Source organism: Urocitellus parryii, chromosome 8 (assembly GCF_045843805.1).
Source record: "Urocitellus parryii isolate mUroPar1 chromosome 8, mUroPar1.hap1, whole genome shotgun sequence".
In the NCBI taxonomy this organism is placed as follows: Eukaryota; Metazoa; Chordata; class Mammalia; order Rodentia; family Sciuridae; genus Urocitellus; species Urocitellus parryii.
Window position 1 is genome coordinate 13,518,134 of NC_135538.1, and position 22,503 is coordinate 13,540,636.

General features: G+C 38.2%; 1 protein-coding gene across 1 annotated transcript; it reads left to right on the top strand.

Moving 5' to 3' along the window:
• The first annotated feature begins 5,240 nt into the window (after window positions 1-5,240).
• On the top strand, window positions 5,241-15,620 carry Fbxo5 (F-box protein 5). The gene is made up of 5 exons (XM_026399937.2): window positions 5,241-5,352; window positions 11,461-12,175; window positions 13,056-13,146; window positions 14,370-14,552; window positions 15,369-15,620. Exons 1-5 carry the CDS (start codon window positions 5,241-5,243, stop codon window positions 15,618-15,620), a joined length of 1,353 nt encoding a protein of 450 aa, XP_026255722.2.
• Window positions 15,621-22,503: the final 6,883 nt, after the last annotated feature.

Genomic DNA, 22,503 nt, shown 5'->3' on the forward strand with positions numbered 1-22,503 from the left:
CTCTGATCGAAATGTCAATTTTAAAAACTGTCTTTTAACACATTTGGGATTTTAACAATATATATTTAAAATTGGGCTGGGAATGTAGCTCAGTGGAAGGTGTGCTTCGTATGTGTGAGGCCCTGGGTTCAATTCCTGGCACAGCAAAAAATAAATAAGATTTAAAAATAAAATACATATTGGTATATTATAAACACATGCAGAATAACTGGCAAATATGATCTGTGAGCTGACATGGGCTCCTACTTCATTCACTATTTATTCCTAATTAATCAAATAGAATTCTGGAAACCCATGAAACTTAGATAAGAGTACAGAACCATCCTAATTCTTAATATTTTAAGATCCCTCAAATTTGTGTATGTTTGCCAAAACACACAATACAACTGTATTAATTAAAAACCATTCATTTTCACTGCTTATGCATGTCACCACCATGCCTACATCACTAATGTTGACCCCTCTGCCTAGAAAACTTACTCCACTTACTAATGCAGATTTAAGATCCAACCTAAAAGGCATCGTGTCCCCGATAAATAATTAACTTCACATATTGGAAATTTAGTTTGCAATGCAACAGTGTTGGGAGGTTTGGCTTTTGGGGAAGTGTTTGGGTCATGAGGGAGGGCATGAATGGATAAAAGCTGTCATAGAAGGTCTTGAAAAAGGGAGTTGGGCCCTTTTTGCCTTTTTATCTGTCATGTGAGGACACAATACTCAAAGTACCTTCTTAGAAGCGTAAGAATCCCTCCGCAGGTGCTGAATCCTTGATCTTTCTTTGATTTCTTAGGTTCCCAAACTGTAGGAAAATTTGTTCTTTATACATTACCTTGTCTGGAATTGTTACAGCAATACCAGACAGACTAAGATACCACAGTATCTGTATGGCAACAGTTACTTCAAAATATTAATTTACTGGTTTATTTGTACTTTTATTAAAGACAAAATTGTGTGCTAAGGAATAGAAAAGGATGAGTCAGCTGGTGCCCAACCTAAGGTAGGTGCACTACTGAGGATTTTTCAGTTTTGGGGTGGGATACTCTGGAGCTTCAGCTCTTAGCCACACAATTATTAGGACAATGAACGCCCAAGATTCTACACTGCTGTAGTGTGGTATTCTGTAGGTAGGTGTATGAAATCCATTTTTAGCTTGTTTATGGGGACATAACCCTATTTTAAGGAACATCTGTTTATCTAGACCTTACACTATCTCATTAATGCATAAGATTGTGTTTTCACCATTCTTGTCTCTTTAGGACATGACATCACAAGCAGTAATACCTGAAGTATTTTTTTCTAGAAATTTGGTGTATTGTTCATAAAGAACCAAAACTGAACTTATTTAAAAGAGTTTACAGAATGAACTAATCAAAACTCTATTAGGTTGAATGACAGGTTTGAAGCCATAGATAACTTTCAAATGAAAAATCATAATCCTCTATAACTCACCATTAATGGTACCACTTTTCCTCTCTCAAATTTAAAATGTAGACCCCTTAGATTCCTCTGCTTCACATTCAATTTACTGCTAAGATCTATGTCCTCTCATCCTCTCCAATTCCTTTACCACTGACTCTTGTCCAGAATTAATTCTCTCCTGGTATACTAGTTACCTAATTTCTCCCTGCATCCTCTCTAGATGCTGTATAATGCTGGCTACAAATAACCTCCAGATTAATCTGTCTACAAAACAAGCCTCTGATCTCAACATTCCTTTGCTCAACACTGTAATAGGTCCCCACTGCCAAATAAAACTACAACTATGCATACAATACATCCATGACTGGCATCTAGCATCATTACTACTCCCCATTAGGGAAGTGATTTTACATATCCACCTCCTTTATGCTCCGTCAAATTAAAGACCCTTGCATGTAAGCTTTCCTCCATTTTGTTCCTTATACTGTAGATAGCCACCTCCTCCAATTCTCTCAAGAGATATACCCACAGCAGTGGTTCTCATTCAGAGGAGGCTTCACCCCCACCTCAACCCCCACAGAATTTCTGGCAATGTTTTAAGACAATTACACCTTGGAAAGGTGAATGAGAGATGAGTGATGCTGCTGAACACCCTGCAATGCACAGCATAGACTCCACAATTTAAAAAAAAAAATTATCTAGCCTAGAATGTTAATAGTGCTGATGTTGAGAAACCCTGTCCAATGGATTACTCCTTTATCCTGGCATAGAATCAAACTGTGTTCTATAAAAATTCCTCACTGTAACTTCAAATGTATTTGATCTATCCAATGTTCTATTATACCCTTATGTTGTGCACCTAATTCCATCCTGCACTTCTTGACCCCTTTATTAAAAAATGTTTAATGTTATAAAGCAAGCCCACATATAATAAGCAACGAGGGTAAGTATACCATGTTTCAATTATTCCCATATACAACACCCTATATGTCTTGCATGCACTAAGTCTGCAAAGAGAGTTGATCACCAAGAATAAGGACAATTCTCTAAGGAGTTCATTTGCACCTAAAAACTCTGCAATTCTGGTGTTGATTTGCATAAAAAAGAGGTCTGTGCTTCTACTGACATTTTCTAACTTTATCCCTAAAGATGAAATTAACAGGTGTCATGAGCCTGTTAAAAGTAACAGTTAAGAATAATCAAAGCTCAAATCAATTAAGTAATAAACTGAAAAGGAGTGGTACAAATTATTCCAACATGTAACTAACTATGCTTGACTATATTACCTTATTAAAGCTATTTTTATTTTTCTAATAATATGACAGCCCTTTGGGGGGGGGGATCCTGCTGAACAACACTTGTAAGGGATGGTTAAGAGCCAAAGGTTATATTCCATGTGCTCAACTAGTTTAATGAGAACCCTTCCCCACTCAAATTTCCTGCCTCTGCCCATATCTGAAAATAAAGTGAATAAAGACGATTTCTAAAGTCAAACAGGGAAGTAATGTAAAAATGTAGTCAACAACCAAGACCCCAGTAAATGTTCCAAAGCATAACAGAAAACAGTAAATGGACTTTCTGAATCTCACTCCTAGTTGTCATGAGTTTGGTCCTTTGAACCTTTCATCTTACCACGTGAGGACTGTTTGTCAGAAATCTTCCCACTCCGCAGTTTTAGTTCCCACAAAGTGAGAATTGACTTCAAAGCACAATTACCATAAAATAAAAATAATGCCAACATCTTTAATGAATTAACATTAGTTATTAATGTTAATGTTAGTTGCACAGTACATAAAAGAACTTTATATAGTTTTAATATTCACTCAACAACTCCTATGCTAAAATCCATTGGACAGTTACCCAAAGCAAGAAAAACTCTTTAAAAAGTTTACATGGAAACCTACAACACCCTACAGGATCTAGCTTCTCCCTACCTCTCTGGTCATTATCTTCCACTTTCCTCCTTGCTCAATGAGTTCTAGCAAGGAAATCTGGTCTTCCCAGCTCATGTAGCTGTCTGCACTGCCAGCTCAACAAGTAGACAATGGTTCAAAGCATCAGAAACTGTTCTGATCCTCCAAAGTTCTTAAAACCTATGTCTCTCTCCTCCCCATTCTTGATTCATTGTTTTATGTTTTCTTAATGTTTACTAGTATCCTTGTCAATTCCTTTCCCATTTCCTGAAGGACAGGACTCTTTGTCTTTCTAACCCAGTACTTCCAGGACCTACCATCAGAATCAGGCTAGAATAAGGTGAATGGGACACATGCTTCAGGTACAAAACTTAAGGGACTAACATATTTTAGCACCCAAGATTAATATTAGTTTAATGGAACATTAGAAAATGAAGATGCAAAAAAATATGAATTAATTATAAAAATTTTAGGTAAAGATGGATCCAGCCAGCACTTGTATGACTCATCCTAATCTTGGCCCTGCCTCACACAGGAACTGTGTGAACCAATTGCATTGAACATTAACTGAAAGCCAACTGCCAACTCTCCCTTTCTGAGACTACAGGAAATTAAAGGAGGGGAAATAGTAAAAGGCGGGGATTGGGGTTTTTTGAAAACATACATCCTGTAGCTTCACTTAAGGAGCCAAAACCTGAGTCCAAGGAATGCACCCTCACCACTTAGGCGCATGCTCAAATAATACCAGGTTCGGCATCAGTAATAATATGGTGCAATATGTCAGCAAAGATTTAACAATCGCCAGGAAAAACATTCACCCAGCCAGAGGTCTTCAGTTCAAGAAAGTTGGAATTTTATTTCTTTGAACAGCACTAATGTCTCTTGCACTTAGCCCACGGAGGAAAGAAAAATCAGGAAGGCATACAAACAAATTCAGTACACCTAACGTCGGGGGGGGGGAGAGAATCAATCGTGGTTGAACAACTACAGCTGAAAATACACATAAACTCAAGAGCAAGGATTCACGTTCGGCCACGCCGGAAGGCGTAAACACCAGGCTCCATTCTCCCGCCACAGGGCGACTAGCTTCAGGGGCCCCGCCTCTATACAAGGTCGCGCACCTACGTACCGCTACCTGCTCCGCGCCCGCCGCGCCCCGCCCGCTCTGGAGGGAACCGCGGGGCACTACAGTGCGCAAGCGCCAACCCGCCAACTCTCTGGCCTCCCGCCAAAAGCGCCTGCGCAGAGGCCTTAGACGAGGGGAGGGGCAAAATTAGGAGGGAGAGGCGAGCGCGCCTAAATCCTAGAGAGGCGGGCTCCGTAGGGCTTGGGGGAGGGTTCGTCTTCCGGAAAGCCTGGATTCCAGGACGACCAGAGTCGCCGCTCACCGGTCTCCCGCTTGTGAGACGATCGAAGAAAGTTGGATATCGTTTGTGCCCGTCAGAGATCTTCGGAGAAGCCAGAGCTGTCTTCTGGCTAATAATGGGGCTTGAAGGAGGGCCGTTCCCAGGACGGCGGAGTGAACTGCGGAGGGTGTACGCGTGCGTGGTAGGCTCTCTCCACGTGCAGCTGGACCGCGGGCTCCCTGTCCTCCTAGGCCCCGCCCAGACTGCAGCATCTTTGGGGACTAGTGGAGCAGGATGGAAGGGGGTTGGGCTTCGCGGCTCGGCCCCGCCTCAGCAGCCTTCAATTGGGCGTGGGCGAGGACGTCCCCTCCCACTGCCTTCCTATTGGCGCGCGCGTGCGAGAGACGCTCCTCATTGGGCCGCGAGGATTTGGGCACCAAATTCAAAGATTTTAAAAGTACCAGCTGGCGCCTTTTAAGAACTACAGTCCTGTGAAGCAGGCACCCGCTTGGCCGCTGGTGTGGCCGAAACCACACCTGAGGCGGACCCCAAGTCCACTGGCATGAGCTGGCGCCCCTGCAGCTGCGAAACACGGCCTTTCTCCTGCTCTAGCAGCTCTTGCTCCTGCAGCTCCAGCGCGCTGACAGCCGCCGGGCGCCCTCGCTGCCCAGACGGTGAGTGAGGGGAACCCGAGTGTAGTAGCGCCTTCAGTTAGGGGTGCATGGTGAGGGACGCAGTGTGCTACACCTGACCCTGCATTCTCCCCAGCCTGGTCGCGTGGCCTCTCGCAGGACCCTGGGGCGGGCGACGGTCGCGATGGTTCTCAGATGGGGGGAGAGAGAAGTCTGGGGTTCTGAAAGGGGAGACCAGATGTGTTGGGAAGCGGTGGCTGACCGCGGGGTCCCGCCGCCCATGCGGAACCTGGGCTGAGCTGCGGGGAGGTGGGGCGGTGGCAGACCAGGCTGCTGCTAATCCCGGGAAGGTCGGCCCGCCCCACCCGCTTGAATGGGCGCCAAAATGCCCCCTCCCCGCCCCCACCCCCGCTGGAGCTGACAGGTTTTGCGCGCGGGACACCCCAGGGCCGCCAGGTGCCTGCCCTCTCCCCGCGTCCCTCTCCCCGCACCTCTCTCCTGGCCCCCTCTTCTGCATCCACGCACACCTCTCAGCCCAAGCCCACTCCCGGATGCTCCTCCTGGGGCTGGCTGGCGGGCGCGGGAGATCCTGCTCCGGTGATCTCCCGCCTCCGGAGTCCCGCGCCCGCAGGGGACGGCCCACCCACCCCGCCGGATTTTCAGGGTCTACTCCCCTCTCCCGCCAAATGGAGAGGATCTCCCCCCCCCCCAGTCCCACATCGGACCAAGCTCCATTGGGACATCCAGACAAAAACGTCAGTTTTATCCTTTTTTTCTCTTTTTGCTCTGTAACTCAATCTCAAGGCCTAGATTCGAAAGGGAAGGGTTAAAATAAAAGCACTTTTTAATACAAACCTGTGAATTTGTCTAGGGTATTTAGCCAATTTGTGAGAATTGAAGAAGTGATTTTTATTTGGCTGTATTCCTGAACAGCTACATAGTCCTTTATTACAAAATTTAGGTAGATTGGAGGGCACTCCAACGCTTATTTTTATCTTCTTTGTTGCCATCTCTAAATGAAGTCCTAATGCATTATTTTACCTCACAAATGGCCCCAAATGGAAAAAATAGCAAATCTGTATTCCAGTGTTTGGTGATGTCTCATTCATTAGAAAAGGAATCAAGTAGTAAAAGAAATTAATTTTAACGGGTTCAATAATATATACTTCTAAAATATCCCGATACCTAACTCTGCCTTCGAAATTCTGAACGTTGATGTCTTTATGATGGAATTTTTTTTTCTCCAGTTTTCTAACTACCTTTCTCTCTTAAAAGTATTCACTGCTTCCAAGGTTTTATTTCTGCCTGTTTACAGATTTGAGAAAACTAAATATCGCATCCAAATACTTTTGAAAGTAGGCTTTCCTAAAATTTTCTGTTGAGGATTATGGCTGATTTTTCAGCTTTGGCCATAGGTCTTGGCTCTCAAATTCTTAAGGAATGAGCATGTGTAGCCTTGTGCACATGGTGGTTATCTATAGAATGTCTAGATTGGGAAGTTAAATGGAAGGTCAAATTTGTAGAGTTTGTCATAATACCACTTGTTTCATGATTGAACTGAGTTGGTTAATAAGAGTTTTTTAAAATGCAGTATTTGAGTATCATTAGTATCTGTTTTAGGGAAAATGAGAATAGTAATGGAAGGACACTGTTCACTTAACAAAGGCTGGGCAGATATTTTCATTTGAACTTGGATCTGTTTCCCAAATTTTTGCTTTGGAGGCTATTTTACTGCTTTTAAATGTTAATGATGTGCAACTTGAGGAGTATAAGGAGTTTAGTTTCTTCCTCCCATTTTATAGATGAGGAAACAGACTTTGAGAAAAAGTCATTGCCTTTCCCCAACTCTGTAAATAAGGCTGTACATTGGATGGCTCAAACCTTAATTCCTAGGGTATTGTTATTTCACTTTCCCTGATCATCAACATCCAGTACATTAGCAACATAATTATGTCTTTATCCTCCTACATAGTAGACCTTGAACCTACCCAGTTATCTTCATTTCCACTGCAGTCACCCTAGTCCCCAACTCTGTACTCCTGTGGTAAAATACTTTTAACTAACCTCCTAGCCTTCACTTTTACCTTCCTGTACAGCTTCACCACAGCTACCAATGATCTTTTTAAAATGTAAACCAAATTTCTCTCCATTATTTGGAACAGTGCAAAGGTTCGACCTACCCTATGACTGTTCCACTTCTCCAACATTATTTCTGAGTCATTCTCCCCATCTTACTAAGTTGCAGCACTATTATTACTCTTTTTTGAACATTAAAAATTTACATTTTGCTTGCTTGTGTTTCCCTGAATCTGGAATTTTCCTAACAGATTTCCACAAGGCTTCTAGATTTCAGAATATCACCTTCTCTAAAGGTCATCCCTGATTAATGTCTTCCTCACTCCATACTATCATTAAATATTGTATAAATGAATGAAGAGGCAGAACTGGACTCTTGACCCTATTTGCTAACTTCAAGAGGCTATAGAATCAAGTAATAGTCTCTCCCTTTATCTGGATAATATCATGTCAATTATGGATACAGATAGTTCCCAAAGAGTTTGGGAACACTTGACTTGGTCTTTGGAAAGTACCTGACTAGTTAAAGGCATGCTCTTAGCCTTTGCAAGCAGTTTACTTCTGCTTCCTTTCCTGTTGACAGTGGTATTTAAATCAACCTACTTTTCAGTATTGTTATGGAGATGAAAAATTCATTACAGTCACTTCATATGTTAAAATTAAATCTACAACCAGTATCCAGATTTTATTTCCTTTCTCAAATAAAAACCACCAAGAGCATCCTGTAGAACCAAAAAATAAGGAATGTTCAAAAAACAAAATCATGTGTCATTTGCAGATATGTCAAATGAAAGTCAGCACCAGCTGAAAGAGCTTGCCATAGTGAAAGCTGGAACAAGTTGAGAAAAAAACTTTTTTAAGTAGTGTTGGATTATGATTCAAAACCCATGAGTCTATGCTGATATAAATGGTTGAAAAAGGAAAGAAATGGGATAAAATAGATAAAATCTGCAGAGAGATTCTAAAAGATTATGTATTTACGTCCCTTTGAAAAATAGAAATTTAGACAAAAAGTACAAAAGTCAGCACTTCTCAGAAGTATAAGCTGTATAGTGATTTTTCTTTTTAAATACTATGATATCAGGAGGTAACCGAAAGGATCAGTTCAGCCTGGTGCTTAAGATAAACATTGGAAGTGATAAGTGGCCATATTAATAACTTTTACCTTCTATGGGATGTGATGACAGCATTTTATTTGTGTCTTTTTTCCTAAAAACCCACAACCCCAAACCATAACAAAAACATTAAACAAATACCCATTGATGGGCATTCTATAAGGAAAGTCAGAAATTGGCACAAACAAGGGGTGTCTACCGGAACATGACAGTGGATCTTGGATGGGATTCTGGAGCACAAGAAAGCAATAGGTAGAAACTGAAAACAACTAAAATGTGTATTTTACTTAAAAATGCATCAATATTTGTTCATTAATTGTGACATGTACACCATGGTAATCTGAGTTAGGTACTGGTGCTGAATGTATAGGGGATTCTGTACGGTTCAAATGAAAATACAATGGCTGGCGTGTAAGGCTCTGGGTTCAAGCCCAGCACCAAAGCAAAAAAAGAAAAGTGTTGGCACCATAGTGATAGGTACAGATTCTAATCTTGGTCTTAGCTAAAATATTAGGAAATGCTGACATTTTATATCCGTCTTCATTGTGTCAGGCACTGTATTGTTTGCTTGAGATTGCATCATAAGCAATAGCAGTTGTGTTAAGGAATTTACAGTAAGCTTACAAATTTAAAATCGATTGAGCTAGGAAGCAGGGTTTGATGTGGTCTAAGAAGACCCCTCAAAAAATAAAATGAAACATGAAGCTTAACGTGAATAATAAACTAGGAGTTAACCAGACAAAGGCAGCCAAAAAGATATTCTGGGCAGAGAAAATATATACCTTGAATGAATATATAACTTCTTGCATCATAAATTCTGGCTTTTTGGTCACTTGTAAACAGGTTTGTGCCACATTTCCTGGTGAGATAGTGGAAAAAGCAGGGGATTTACAGTCCAGTGATATGGCTTTCTTATCTCATGATCAGATCTTTTGCAATCTACTTAGCTGAGCTTGACTGTGCTCCATTATCAAAACAGGGTAATGATAACTTTTTTTTTAAGTGAGGACTAATTAGTTGTTTGAGAATATTGGAAATTGCAAACTTTTAAACAAATATAAAATATTTGAATCATTGCTAGCTGTAAAGGACTGTCTATTTAAGAAATGGTGTTGAATAAAAGAGGTTCTATAGGACATTCTTCCCAAATCTAGGTCCTAGAAACAAGGAATATACCTTTGAAAAAGGAGTTCCTGGAGGTCAGCTTCATGCCTTTTTGCTTTAGGCACCTAAAGTAAAAATTATGCCTTTGATAGGCTGCTTCTGTTTTTTTAATCTTCTCATATAAATTGTGATCCTATGTAAATCAAACTTAATTCTCTAGTTGAGACAATAGGGGAAAAAGCTTTGACTGGTGTTTTTGCCAATAAAGGAAACCACTTAATTTGTTCTTAGGATTAGGGTTAATTGGGAAGTTAAAATTTATTTATGTACTCTTTTTAAGTGGACAAAATATCTTGTATTTTACATTTATGTGGTGCTGAGGATCAAACTCACTGCCTCAAGCATGCTAGGTGAGCACTCTACTGAGCTACAACCCCAGCCCTATTTATGTACTCTTTATGTCCCTGAACTCTTAGTTAAAACTTAATTTTTAGGTTTAGTGGGATACTAAAGCATAGGACTGTCACTGTCGGCTTTAGGAAGTTAAAGGGAGCCTCCAATTGCAAATTTACTTGATAGAAAGGTATATTTGTACTTTGGATTGAAAAGTTTTGCTCTCAGTAAAACCAGTTATATTAATATGGACAAATTACCAATATTTAGTACATAAAAACATAGTTTTCTACTTGGGAATAAAGGAAATGTTGCCATTACCACCTCCCTTGTGCTGTATTTGGTGATAATTGGTTACTGAAGACATTTGTTGTTACACCTTGTGGTTGGGGGCTGCTACTGATGTCTAAGAGTAAAGGCTGCTAAACAGCCACATGTTGGGGGAGCACATAAGAGCAAGAATTAAGTGAGTAGAGATAGAGAAACCCTGCTTTATGCTGCCTTCTCCATGTGTCTTAACTAATGTCTTAGGCACGGAGGATTGTGTAAAAGCACTGATTAGATCTTTTAGTCTTTTAAGGTTAAGATTGAATCAATAATTAAGAATTCTAATGAGTAATGTTCAGAAATAGTTACATGATTTGTTGATAGTATTTTTTTCTCTTATGCTACTTATAACCAGTATGTTGTCTAAAGTTGTTTAAAGCAATTGCACAGTGATTCACACCTGCTGACCTATTCCCCTCGAGTTATTAAATATGGTTTTATATCATGTTTTATTTGTCAAGTCTTAATTCTGACTGGTAGCTGAAGTACTTTGATTCTTTGGTTAATTAGTCATGAAACACCTTTGCTCAGTGATTGAATATAGCAACATTTTTAGCACGTTAAGCCAGATATAGAGAGATGTCCCTTTGACTGAGTTTATTCATTACAGTATACAAACACTTTTAAGTATATCTGCACAGTCACCTAGAACCTCAATCAGAATAAAACTTGGAGATGAAAACTGGGAGTTCAGGTATACATTAACGTATGAATGTTCAAAGTCCAGAGTAGAAACACTGATTCTAGAAATGTTTGTGATTACTTTGAGGAAGATTTTAACTTTGGGCCCTACTCTTTGTCATATCACATTCCTCATTTGTTACATGAGTTCAGATGTATATGGTTCCTTTTCCCATTGTTTTTTTACTTAATCAAACGTAGATTCTAAATAGTCAAATTTTACACATATATAGATTCAAAAGCAATCTGTCCTGAAGTCTTCAAGAATATGTATGTCTATAAGATTTAAATATTTCCACATGTATTGTCATTTCAATTAAACTTGGATAATTTCACAGCTTTATAGGCAAATGCATGTAGGCAATACATAGTTCTAAGATAATGCAAAGTTGTTGAATCTTGCATATTCCAATCTAAATTTTGCAATTAAGAAGTAAATGTGTTCTTTTTGTAGGTTGTAAAGAAGAAGGTTTTACTTTTTCTGGCAAAATGAAGTGTGATTTTAATTGTAACCATGTTCATTCTGAATCGAAACTGGTAAAACCAGATGAAAGTGGAAGACAAGGCTCCTACACTCCTGCATATTTAGAAGGTTCTTGTAAAGACTGCATTAAAAACTATGAAAGGTTATCATATATTGGGTCACCAGTTGTGAGCTATAGGACTAAAGAACTTGAACCTAAAAGCAAACCCTTGCATAACAAAGAAAATCAACATGTGCAACAAACACTTAATAGTCCCAATGAAATAGAAGAACTGGACACCAGTAGACTTTGTGAAGACAGTGGGTATTCCTCCTTTACTCAGCAAAGTATCCTCAATGAATATGAAGAGAGTAGCTTTTCACTCGAGGAAGATTTCAGAAACAGCCCACAGTCCTGCCTACTACAGACACAAAGCCCAGAATATCCCAACAAAAACTTGCTGCCAGTTCTTCATTTTGAAAAAGTGGTTTGTTCAACATTAAAAAAGAATGCTAAGCGAAATCCTAAAATAGATCGAGAAATGCTGAAGGAAATTATATCCAATGGAAATTTTAGACTCCAGAATATAATTGGCAGGAAAATGGGCCTAGAATGTGTAGATATCCTTGGTGAACTCTTTCGAAGGGGACTCAGACATCTCCTAGCAAATATTTTGACACAGCTCAGTGATATGGACTTAATCAAGTAAGTATTATTGCTTATTAGAGTATATGAGTATAATCTACTATACATTTCTGTTAGATATCTCAGTATCTCAGTTCTATCAGCTGATACAAAGACTGATGTAGTAGTCTGACGATGTTTAATTGAAATAATGACTGTTTGATCACTGGCACTTATTTCACTACTTGTGTGCCACTAAGATGAAAGAAAATCTTATAGAAGTATGTATTTAATGTGATCATTATGAATTTCATGTTCACTGTTAGAAAACTGTGTTTCTATTGTTTGGCATCTTTTGTTTCTTTTAGTTCTGAAATTTGTAATTTATTAGTTATGTCTCTGGAGATAAACTACATATCTACAGTCTACATATCTAATACGCCTATGACTTTTTGCCACGCTTGATGTATAAAATGTTTTTAGACCAGTTTTTAAGTGTGGGGCTCAAAGATTGTACCCTTTTCTGTTATCATAATGGGCTTTTCAAGTAGATTTCTGCTAATAGTGGTATGTCCTAGAGTACTTCAAAATGTGTCTGCACTTTTTATCAAACATGGTATCATATATCACAATGAGGGCTACTATTTAGTGTTCTCAGGTATTATAAAAAATAATAATAAAGTACAAAGACTGATCCTTAACCTGGATATATGAGAATTACTTGATGAGGAGCTATTTAAAAAATATAGAAACCTGAGCCCCATTTTAGACCAGTTAAACCCAAATGACTAGCCCTGGGCATCTGTCCTTAAGTCTCAAAAGCCTAAAACCATTCTAATGGATAGTTTTTGAAAAACACTTAAATTAAATTTCATTTTTATACTTAGTGTTTCTCTACTATATCCATCTTAGCATATTTTTGGTGCTTTATTTGTTTCTTTTGTGATCATTTATTTTCCAGTATGTCCAAAGTGAGCACAGCCTGGAAGAAGATTCTAGAAGACGATAAGGCAACATTCCAGTTATACAATAAAGCAATGCAAAGAGTTACTGTAAGTCTTTGCAATTGATGTTTTCTTTTTAAAATACACTGCTACTACTCTTTCCTTTAGAAATAAAGGAGAAATAGGAAAGAAAAAAGTAATCTAGAAACCCTTTTCCAAAAGGAAAAATGCTTTGCAAATAATTTTAGCCTTTCACAGAACTTATTAAGAAACCAAATTCAAAAAATAAAGGGAATTCCACCTCAGTTATTTACTTATTTATTGGGTTCCCTCTAGAAATAGAATGCCCAAACTAATAAGGGAGAAATAACTTAAGTTTTCATGTACTGACCATCTAGCCAATCTTGGAAAGAGATTTAATTTGCAATTCTTAGTTATTAATAGATGGCGATGGCCATGCCATCTACTGGTGATAGGGACATGGTGGCTCACACCTGTAATTCCAAAGACTCAGAGAGGCTGAGGCAGGAGGATCGAGAGTTCAAAAGCCAGCCTCAGCAACTTAGTGAGACACTTAGCAACTCTGTGAGACCCTGTCTCTAAATAAAATATTTTTTAAAAAGGGCTGGGAGTGTGGATTACTGGGTTCAATCCTCAGTACCAAAAAATAATAATAATAGGGGCTATAAAAAGTATACTTTTCTTGCCAGAAAAACAGTAATATCAATATATGGAAGATTCTTACTGTGGAAGGGAAATATGTTTATATTTCTAAAATACTTAGTAACTATAGATGTGTCTAAGATTGAGATCAATGCATGATTAAAAGTTTGGGCTTTAGAATTGGACAGGCTTAGGTACAAAAATTTGGTGCTACTACTAAATAAATGACTTTATACAAGTATTGCTTAATTCTCCAGGTTGAATTTCTTTACTGGTATTAATGAAAACTCTAATATAAAAGACTATAAATCTGTTAAATACTATGGTGACACTTATAGTTGGCTCGTGCCATCTACTGGTGATAGGAAGAATGATCATTTGTTCTTTGACATTGTTTATTTTTAAATCATATATTAAATAAATACCTCATAGACTACACATATAAAGTGATTTCTCAGTTTCTGATTCACTTTCCACCAAGAATTAGGCTTTAAATTCTGAATGGTTATTGTGGCTATGTTTAAGCATGTGCAGCTACGTTAGATGTAGGGATAAGTTCCTTTCAGTCCTGTTTGACCTTTCCTATGTGTACAAAACTAAGTGATTGGTTGTTGAATTGATATAGCAAAGGAAATATTATTAACTCCTGTTGAAATTTCTTTAATTAGGAAAACAGCATTAAGTGTTCACCACATGCTTCAACCAGAGAATATGTTATGTTCAGAACTGCATTAGCTTCTGTTCAAAAATCTGCAACACATATTCCTCCCGCCAAAAGTGTGCAAACAAAGTTATCCAGTCAACGTGATCCGAAAAGTTCTACTTACAGTCGGCACAATGAATTCTCTGAGGTAATTTTATGTTTAATCAATGAATTACAAACATGGGGCATTTACTTTTTAAAAAAACTTTTAAAGAAATAGAAAATATTTTTTCAAGGTCAAAATATAACTTAGCTCTTAATAATAACTAATGTATTCTCTTCTAAATTGGAAGAGATATTGATGTTCATTGAAATTTAATTATATCATAATTAGAACAATTAGAGAATTAATAGTTCTTCTGCCCCCTCCATTTCAACTCTCAGAAATGGCTTTAAAAGCCAGGTGCAGTGGCACACACCTACAGTCTCAACAGCTCAGGAGGCTGAGGCCAGAGGATCATGACTTCAAAGTCAGCCTCAACAAACTCAGTGAGACCCTGTGTATAAATAAAACACAAAACAGGGCTAGAGATTTGTCTCAGTGGTCGAGTACCCCTGAATTCAATCCCGGATACCCCCCCTCCCTTGCTTTAAAAAAAAAAAAGATGGCTTAAAAAGAACTCAAGGTAAAAGAGCACCCAACTCCTCAGTAGCTAGGAAGGCTTTATAGAAATGGTGGCATTTAAGTTATTCATTGATGTGCAAGTAGCCTTCAGTGTCTATTTAAGACCTAGCCTGAGGTAGAAGGCAATATATCTAAAAGTGGCAGTGGCCACTGAATCCCCTGACAAGTAATGCTGTCACCCATTGAACAATAGTCTCCTTAAGGGAAAGAAGTCTTATGTGTGATGGTAGTGCTTTAAATATGTAAGGGGGAGTAGAGGTACCCTTCTTGGTTTTACTATAACTAAATTACATTCAGTCCTTACTAAAATTTATGGTTTCTGTTCTTTTTTTTTTTAAGGTTGCCAAGACTTTGAAAAAGAACGAAAGCCTCAAAGCTTGTATACGCTGTAAGTCACCTGCAAAATATGATTCCTATTTACAACGTGCAACCTGCAGAAGGGAAGGCTGTGGATTTGATTATTGTACAAGGTGTCTGTGTGATTATCATTCCACCAAAGACTGTGTGAATGGCAAGCTCCTGAAAGCCAATTGTAAAATGGGTCCTCTTCCTGGTACAAAGAAAAGCAAAAAGAATTTACAAAGATTGTGATGTTATTAAATCAATTATAAATGTGCATGAGGGTTAGTTAGAAAATGTTAGGTTTTAATCTTATCCCCCCAAAAAATGGTTGTGATTTTTTTTGCTTTTTATATTGAAATCAATGTATCTGGGATTTTTCCCCCAGTAAATAGAAGACACGCAACTTCTTAAAATATTTTATGACTTAATGTGAAAAAGCTTAAAATTCTCAGTACAAAACAAAATTTAAATATTTTTTTAAAGAGGGAAAACTACATAGTTACTATCTACTAGCATTTGAGACATCTTGTTTCACTAAATTAATACCAATTAAAATATCAATTTCTGGAGTCTGTTAATTTAAATGTTTGTTTACCTTTCTTAAACCTTTTTTTCAGTGTATATATTTCTCAAGACTGTATCCTTTGTAAAGTCTTCGTGTTTTCCTTATTTCTGAAGTTGGTTTTGATATTTTTGTATATGTGTAAATATGTCTATTTTTATGTGTCAAAGTAAAAAATAAGTGTATTGTATATACCTATAAATAAATTTTGTTATGAATAAAATTATTATGAACTTAATAATATCTGCCTTAAATTTTTATGGTTATCTTAATTCTAGAAACGAAAGAGGTTTGGAATTAAGAAAAGGCCCCTAAAATATAAGGAAGGAACTCACAGATCATCTCAATAGGCTCTCAGAGAAGTTTTAAGGGCTTTGCCCTTCATCTCAGCAGAAGTCAGGTAGCAGTTTTCCCCAGGTGGGGTAAACTCTTCTTTTTTAAGCAGCTTTATTGAAGTAAAATACCTCAGTTTCCATGTGCATAACAACTATGAGGCTTTCCCCACAAGAACATAACCTTTCCTAAGTTTTCTCTACTGTTCTGCAGTTCCTCCTGTCCCTTCCCAGGCACTCGCTGATCTGTTTTCTTTCACATTAGTTTGCCTTTTCAAGAGCTTAATATAAATGGAATTAAAATGTATTGTTTTGTCTGCATGCTTTTGCTGGACATTATTTCAAGATTCATCCAAGTGTGGATGCCAGCAGTCCATTTCTCATTAAGCAGTATGCTGCTGTTGGATATACCAGTTTTATTCACCCTTTGATGGATGTTGGCTTTTCCCCTCATTTTTTGTTTGGTACCAGGGATTAAACTCAGGGGCGTTCAACCACTGAACCACATCCCTAGCTCTTTTATATTTTTTAATTTAGAGACAGGGTCTCTCTGAGTTGCTTAGGCATGCGCGCCACAGAAGCCGGGAGCTTTATCAGAGTGGGCCTTGTCTCTTCTAGTGTCTTTGGAAAAGTTTTCTGTTTTTATGAAGTTGAGATGGTTAGTTTTCTTTTCTGAATCATGCTTTTGGTGTTTTTAATCTAAGAAATTTACCTAGTCTATGATGGGAAGCATGGATTGACACCTGGTTTCTGTACTGTTTGCATACAAAGCTGCTCTTTGTTCGCTGAGTTGTATCTCAAACTCCAACATTATTGCCTTCATTTCTTTAGTTTGGAAGTCTTGAAATTGGGCAGTGAAAGCCCTTTATTTTTCTCTAAATTTTTTTCCTGCTGTTTTGTTTCTGTTTTGTCCATTCTGTTTTATTTCTATGTAAATTTTATAATCAGCTTTACCAGTTTATTTTTTATAATAAGCATGAAATACGTGATGGGTTTTGGCTAAGATTGTAACAAACCCAACAAGGAGTTTTCCAACGATGAACACAGTAATTCTTCTACTGATTTTAGCAATGCTTTATCTTTTCATTATATGCACATTTGTGTCAGATTTATCCATTACATTTTTTATACTAAATGACTTTGATTTTCGATGATTTGTTCCTAATATATTGAAATGCAATTTGTTCTTATATATTGACCTTTTACCTTGAAACCTTGCTAAATGCAGTAAGTTACAATTTTCAGTCTACCAGATTTTCTATGTAAATTATCATATACAAAAAAAAAAGCTTTATTTTTCTTATTTTAATCTGTATACCTATTTCTTGGCACATTTTACTGGCCAAAACCTCTGGTATAATGTTTGATAGAAATGTCAAAGGAGAACTCTTTTAAATTTTATTATTTATATATTTATTGGTACCAGGATTGAACTCAAGGATGCTTAACCACTGAGCCACATCCCCAGCCCTTTTAAATTTTTATTTAGAGATGTGTTCTCACTAAGTTGCTTAGGACCTTTCTATGTTGCTAAGGCTGGCCTCAAACATGAGCTCCTCCTGCCTCAGCCTCCTGAGTCACTAGGATTATAAGTGTGTCCGTGCACCTGGCTACATTTCTAACATGAAGAGAAAATAGAGTAGGGAAGACAAGAAACTTTGAAATACTTTAAGCATGAACATGGAAGAAGCAGGTGATAGGAAGCAGATAACAGCTATAATAAAGGAAGAATAAAACATAAAAGTAAATTTTTTTAAAAGTAGAAGAGGGAATAGGAAAAACTACTTTGGGGAAAAAGAGTGAAGAAGCCGCAAAAAGAGACAAAATTCAAGGTACAAAAACACAAATGTAAGAACAAAACAACTCAGACCACAGTATAGTTTTACCTCACGTAAGTAAAACCAGGGCTAAATAATAAATGAAGAAGCAATTAAAATGAAGCAAAATTATATGAATATATATATTAAATGTGTTCACACAGTGAATGTGCATGGCACACAATCAGAATGGAAAAAAAAAAGTAAATTAATGAAGTAATATTTGAAATTTTTTAAGTAAAAAGGGGAAATGTATGGGGGAAAAGGGATAGACAAAAAAAAAATGAGAAATATAGGGCTTTTTTCCTCCGTCAAAATTCTTGGCATGGGTGGATTTCCATTTTTCATTTTTGGGCTCTGAACCCTTGGCTCAAGGGCTGGGTTGTTCAGTCCACCATCTTTGTCTTCCTTGCATGTTGCCAGCTGTTGTGGCCAAGAGCCAAAGCTGGTTGTAGTAGCTCTTAGTTTCCTGTCTCCCAGATTGGGATGGGAAAGAGGGGTGAATACAGACATGCTGTGTACTCCTGCATTGGGGTTGGTGTAGAGCTCTAAACCAAAAGTTCCAGTAGTTGGAGTTTAATCCAGCTGAACTTTGGAATTTTGTTGGTGGATATTTTAAATTTAATCCACACCCCCTATTGCTGGGGAAATACCAATGGCTGAATGTCCATGTCTCAGGCCTCCCATCCATTCTACTTTGAGAGTGCAGAGTCTAAACCTTCACAGGTCTCACATTCACCACTATGGATGTGAATTAGCAGGGATCAGAGCTGGATTGCAGATGCTTTTGTGTGGCCAATAGCTAGCTGCTATGGGGCATCCACTACAAAAGGAGCTTGCTCTCCTTAGCAGTTTTCTTTGGGCCTATTTGAGTTACACTGGTCCAGGTACACTCTGGGGCTCCTAGTAGATACCTGCTGAGTCAGCTGCCACTTCCCTTATGAGTTCCCAATCTCCTCCCTTGGCTTGCTGTCAGGCCAGGCTTATAAATGTTCCTGTGCTGGTGACCCTGGCTTCTACCCAACTATCTGCCCCCATGAGCTGAGTGATTTTGGTTGCTTTTCACTCAATGACTTCTTCCACCAATTCAAGTCCATTAAGATCAGCCTCCCTCTCTGTTCCACAGGTTCTTCCAGAACAGTTTTGTTTTTTTTTTTTTTCCTGCCACACTTTTCTCTGCCTGCACCCCCCTCTGCTCAAGCAGACCTGGCTGCCACCAGCTCTGCCACCCCAGGCTGGCATGTCTTTAACATACCATAACTTAAATTCTGTGTCTCTGTGATTTCTTTTACTGTCCAATATTGAATTTCAGTGAGTTCCCTTAGTTACCCACCTTGGTTTTTTAAGTCCAGTGCTAAGGAACTGCTGGGCGGGGCTTCTTTCCTCTAAACCCCCATGTTCTCTCCTTAAAATTTTCCTTAACTGTTAATGCCATTGGAAATGGAATTGATCCATGATTTCTTTTTTGGGTATTTCTTGTTGGTTTATACAAATGCTGATGATTTTATGTTAATTTTTTAACATTAAAAACAAGTGCAACTTTTACAAAAAACAAAACCAGACAAGGACACTACAAGAAAATAAAATTACAGGACAACTCTGTTAAACAAACATGTAAAATTCTTAAAAAGACGCTAGCAAACTGAATTGAACAGTACTTAAAAGGGTTGTTTACCATGGCTAAGTCAACCTAAACTTGACATGCAGATTCATTAATGTGATACAACACATAGACAAAATGAAAAAAAAAAAAATCACGTGATCATCTCACTAGATGCAGAAAAGCATTTGACAAAATTACATGAGTAAAAATCAGGTATAGGAAGAATGTAAACATCCTTTCATGATTAAAAACAACTCAACAGCTGGTCATGGTGGTATAGGCCAGTAATCCCATCAACTCAGGTACTGAGGCAGGAGGATCCAAGTTCAAATCCAGCCTCAGCAGTTTAGCAAGGCCCTAAGATACTGTCTCAAAATGAAAACTAAAAAGGGCTGGGAATGTGGCTGATTGGTAAAGTGCCCCTGGGTTCAATCCCCAGTACAAAAGAGAGGGAGAGAACGAAAGAAAGTGAACAATTACGTATAGATGAGCAGAAGTCTTGTCTCACACTCTTTGTTTCGCGATACTAATTAATACTGAGAATATCTGATCTTCCCTGGAACTCTTGAGACTTGGAATTGATTGGCCTGGATTTGATACTGGCTTAGGCACAGGGTTATAAGCCAACATGTCCTTGTGTAAAGTGCTCAATAAAAACGGAACTCACATTCCCAAGCCCAAATAGGTTTGGGCTGACTTGATCACAAAAAGGGATTATTTTAAGCCTTCTGTGTCAGTGAGAATATATAACTTAGATATGTATTTTACTATATATGGTATTTTTTAAAAAATGGTTTTTATAAAGTCACAGTACTCCCCAAAGCTCATTGAAACGTTTTTCTTGGTATTCCAGCATCTACTAATTGCATTGAATGCAAATGAAATCTATTTCCTAAGATTCCTTAGTTGGTTTACCTTGTGGCAAAAATACATACTACTTTGAGAAGGGTCCTTAAACTGACCTTGGCCAAAAATATCTTAGCTAAATGGCTAGCTTCAAAAAGACTCCCTTTCCATGGCTTCTCTGGTCAAGCCAATGTATTCTCATCCTAACAGAGCATGGAACTAACTAGTATTTTTGGTCAGTTGGAATTTAATGGCAGATTAAGTCTAATAAAGTTAAGGTTTGGCATTCCAATAGCTATGTTGATGCTTATAGATAGTAGGGCTTTCATTTCAGTATTTCTGCTAAAATGTTGATGTGCTCATATGCATTGAAACTTGAGTATCGCAAACGCTGTATTAACATGGAAGCACTGAAGCCTGCTTGCTATTAGCCAAGGGCCATGTTGAATTGTTATCTGGCACCCAGAGTTCAGCATTCCCAAGTCCTCTGTCTGGTTTGTCAAGCCTGGTTCATAACAACTTGAGAACCTGCCATAAAGGCTGCACATAAGGACAAAATGGTAGTGACTCTGCTAAAGCAGTTTCTTATACTTCTGCTCTGATTGTTTCCTATCCCCCGCCCCCCAAGTTCTGCTTGAACAATGTGAAAACACCACCACAAGGTGGTGCTCTTTTAACACTGTCCTTTTATTCATATGAAGTTGGATATAAAACCTGGTGGAATAATGTTATTACTTTTCTTTTCCATTTATGTTGTCAGCTTAGAAAATGATGTCCATACATAGTATTAAGGTAAGATATTTGTAGATATAGGCCATTGACCTGTTTTTCTCAGTGATGAAGTTCACTAGTTTTGCTTTTCTTCAACATTTTGAAACATTATTTACATAAAAGAATTTAGATCTGCACTAACCAATGCAAGAGTGACTTATAGCTGTCGAACATTTAAAATGTGGCTTCAAGTTGAGATGAGCTATTGCAAAATGCACACTAGATATGGAAGACTTAGTGTGAAGAAAACCAAAACTCCATCAACAATTTTCATTTTGACTTCACAGAGAAATGATATATTGACTTAAATATTATAAAGACCAGTTCATCTGTTTATTTTTACTCTTTTAGCATGGCAACCAGGAAATTTTGGATTGCATAGATCCCTTACTTCATGTTTCTATTGGGCAGTGTTGGTTTAAGATCATACAACAAATAGGTACCCCCGGAGTTTTGTGGCACTATAACCTGTGTGTCATGCCCTAGTACCCTAATACCCCGGTCTTATAAATCAAGTTCTAGATGTGGAGATGACAGCTTGTTTTCTAGCAAAGTGAAGAAGCAGATCTCATTTAAATAGACATTGACTCTTTCTTTCCTTCAGAACCTCACACTTGTGATTTTTCAGTAATGAGCACTTCATTTAATCCCTGCCCCACTCTCACTCCCATACTGACAGGAAACTGCTATTACCACTGCAGGTCTAGTCCTTGTGTCACTTTTCCCTATAAAGTGCTTCCTAACTATTTCCAGAGTTAATAAATGAAAGATCTAGATATAGTCAGGCTAACCGACTCTTCCTTGGGAGACAGTGCATCTGCCACTGGACTGGGGCTTAGCCTCCACATTAACAGCAGAACCTGCTCTGGCCCTTGCAAACCCTTCTCTGTTTCTTTGACTCTGAAGTAAGTTTTCCTCTTCTTCCTGCAGTTTGAAGTTCATAGAGGACTTTAACTTTGGGGAAAATTTTAAGTAAAAATACTTGGCTGTTTTTCAGAACTGACTTTCTCATTCCAGGGGTAATTTAGAAGTACTTTAAATGAGTGGAGGATAGGTTGTAGAAGAGTAAACAGCTACATATGGTCTAATGCCAGTGGATGAGCATCCTAAAGAATCCATGTTCTAGGCCTAAGGTATGAGAGATCATGTTCTTTCTCTCTAGAAAAACTTGCATTTACACAAAGTCACAGATTCTCAGAAG

Excerpts from the sequence above, each read along its gene's own strand:
- Fbxo5 (XM_026399937.2), top strand. The coding sequence starts at position 5,241 with ATGAGCTGGCGCCCCTGCAGCTGCGAAACACGGCCTTTCTCCTGCTCT. Across the intron at positions 5,353-11,460 it reads GCGCCCTCGCTGCCCAGACG|GTTGTAAAGAAGAAGGTTTT; the intron begins GTGAGTGAGGGG and ends TTCTTTTTGTAG. Across the intron at positions 13,147-14,369 it reads AAGCAATGCAAAGAGTTACT|GAAAACAGCATTAAGTGTTC; the intron begins GTAAGTCTTTGC and ends TTCTTTAATTAG.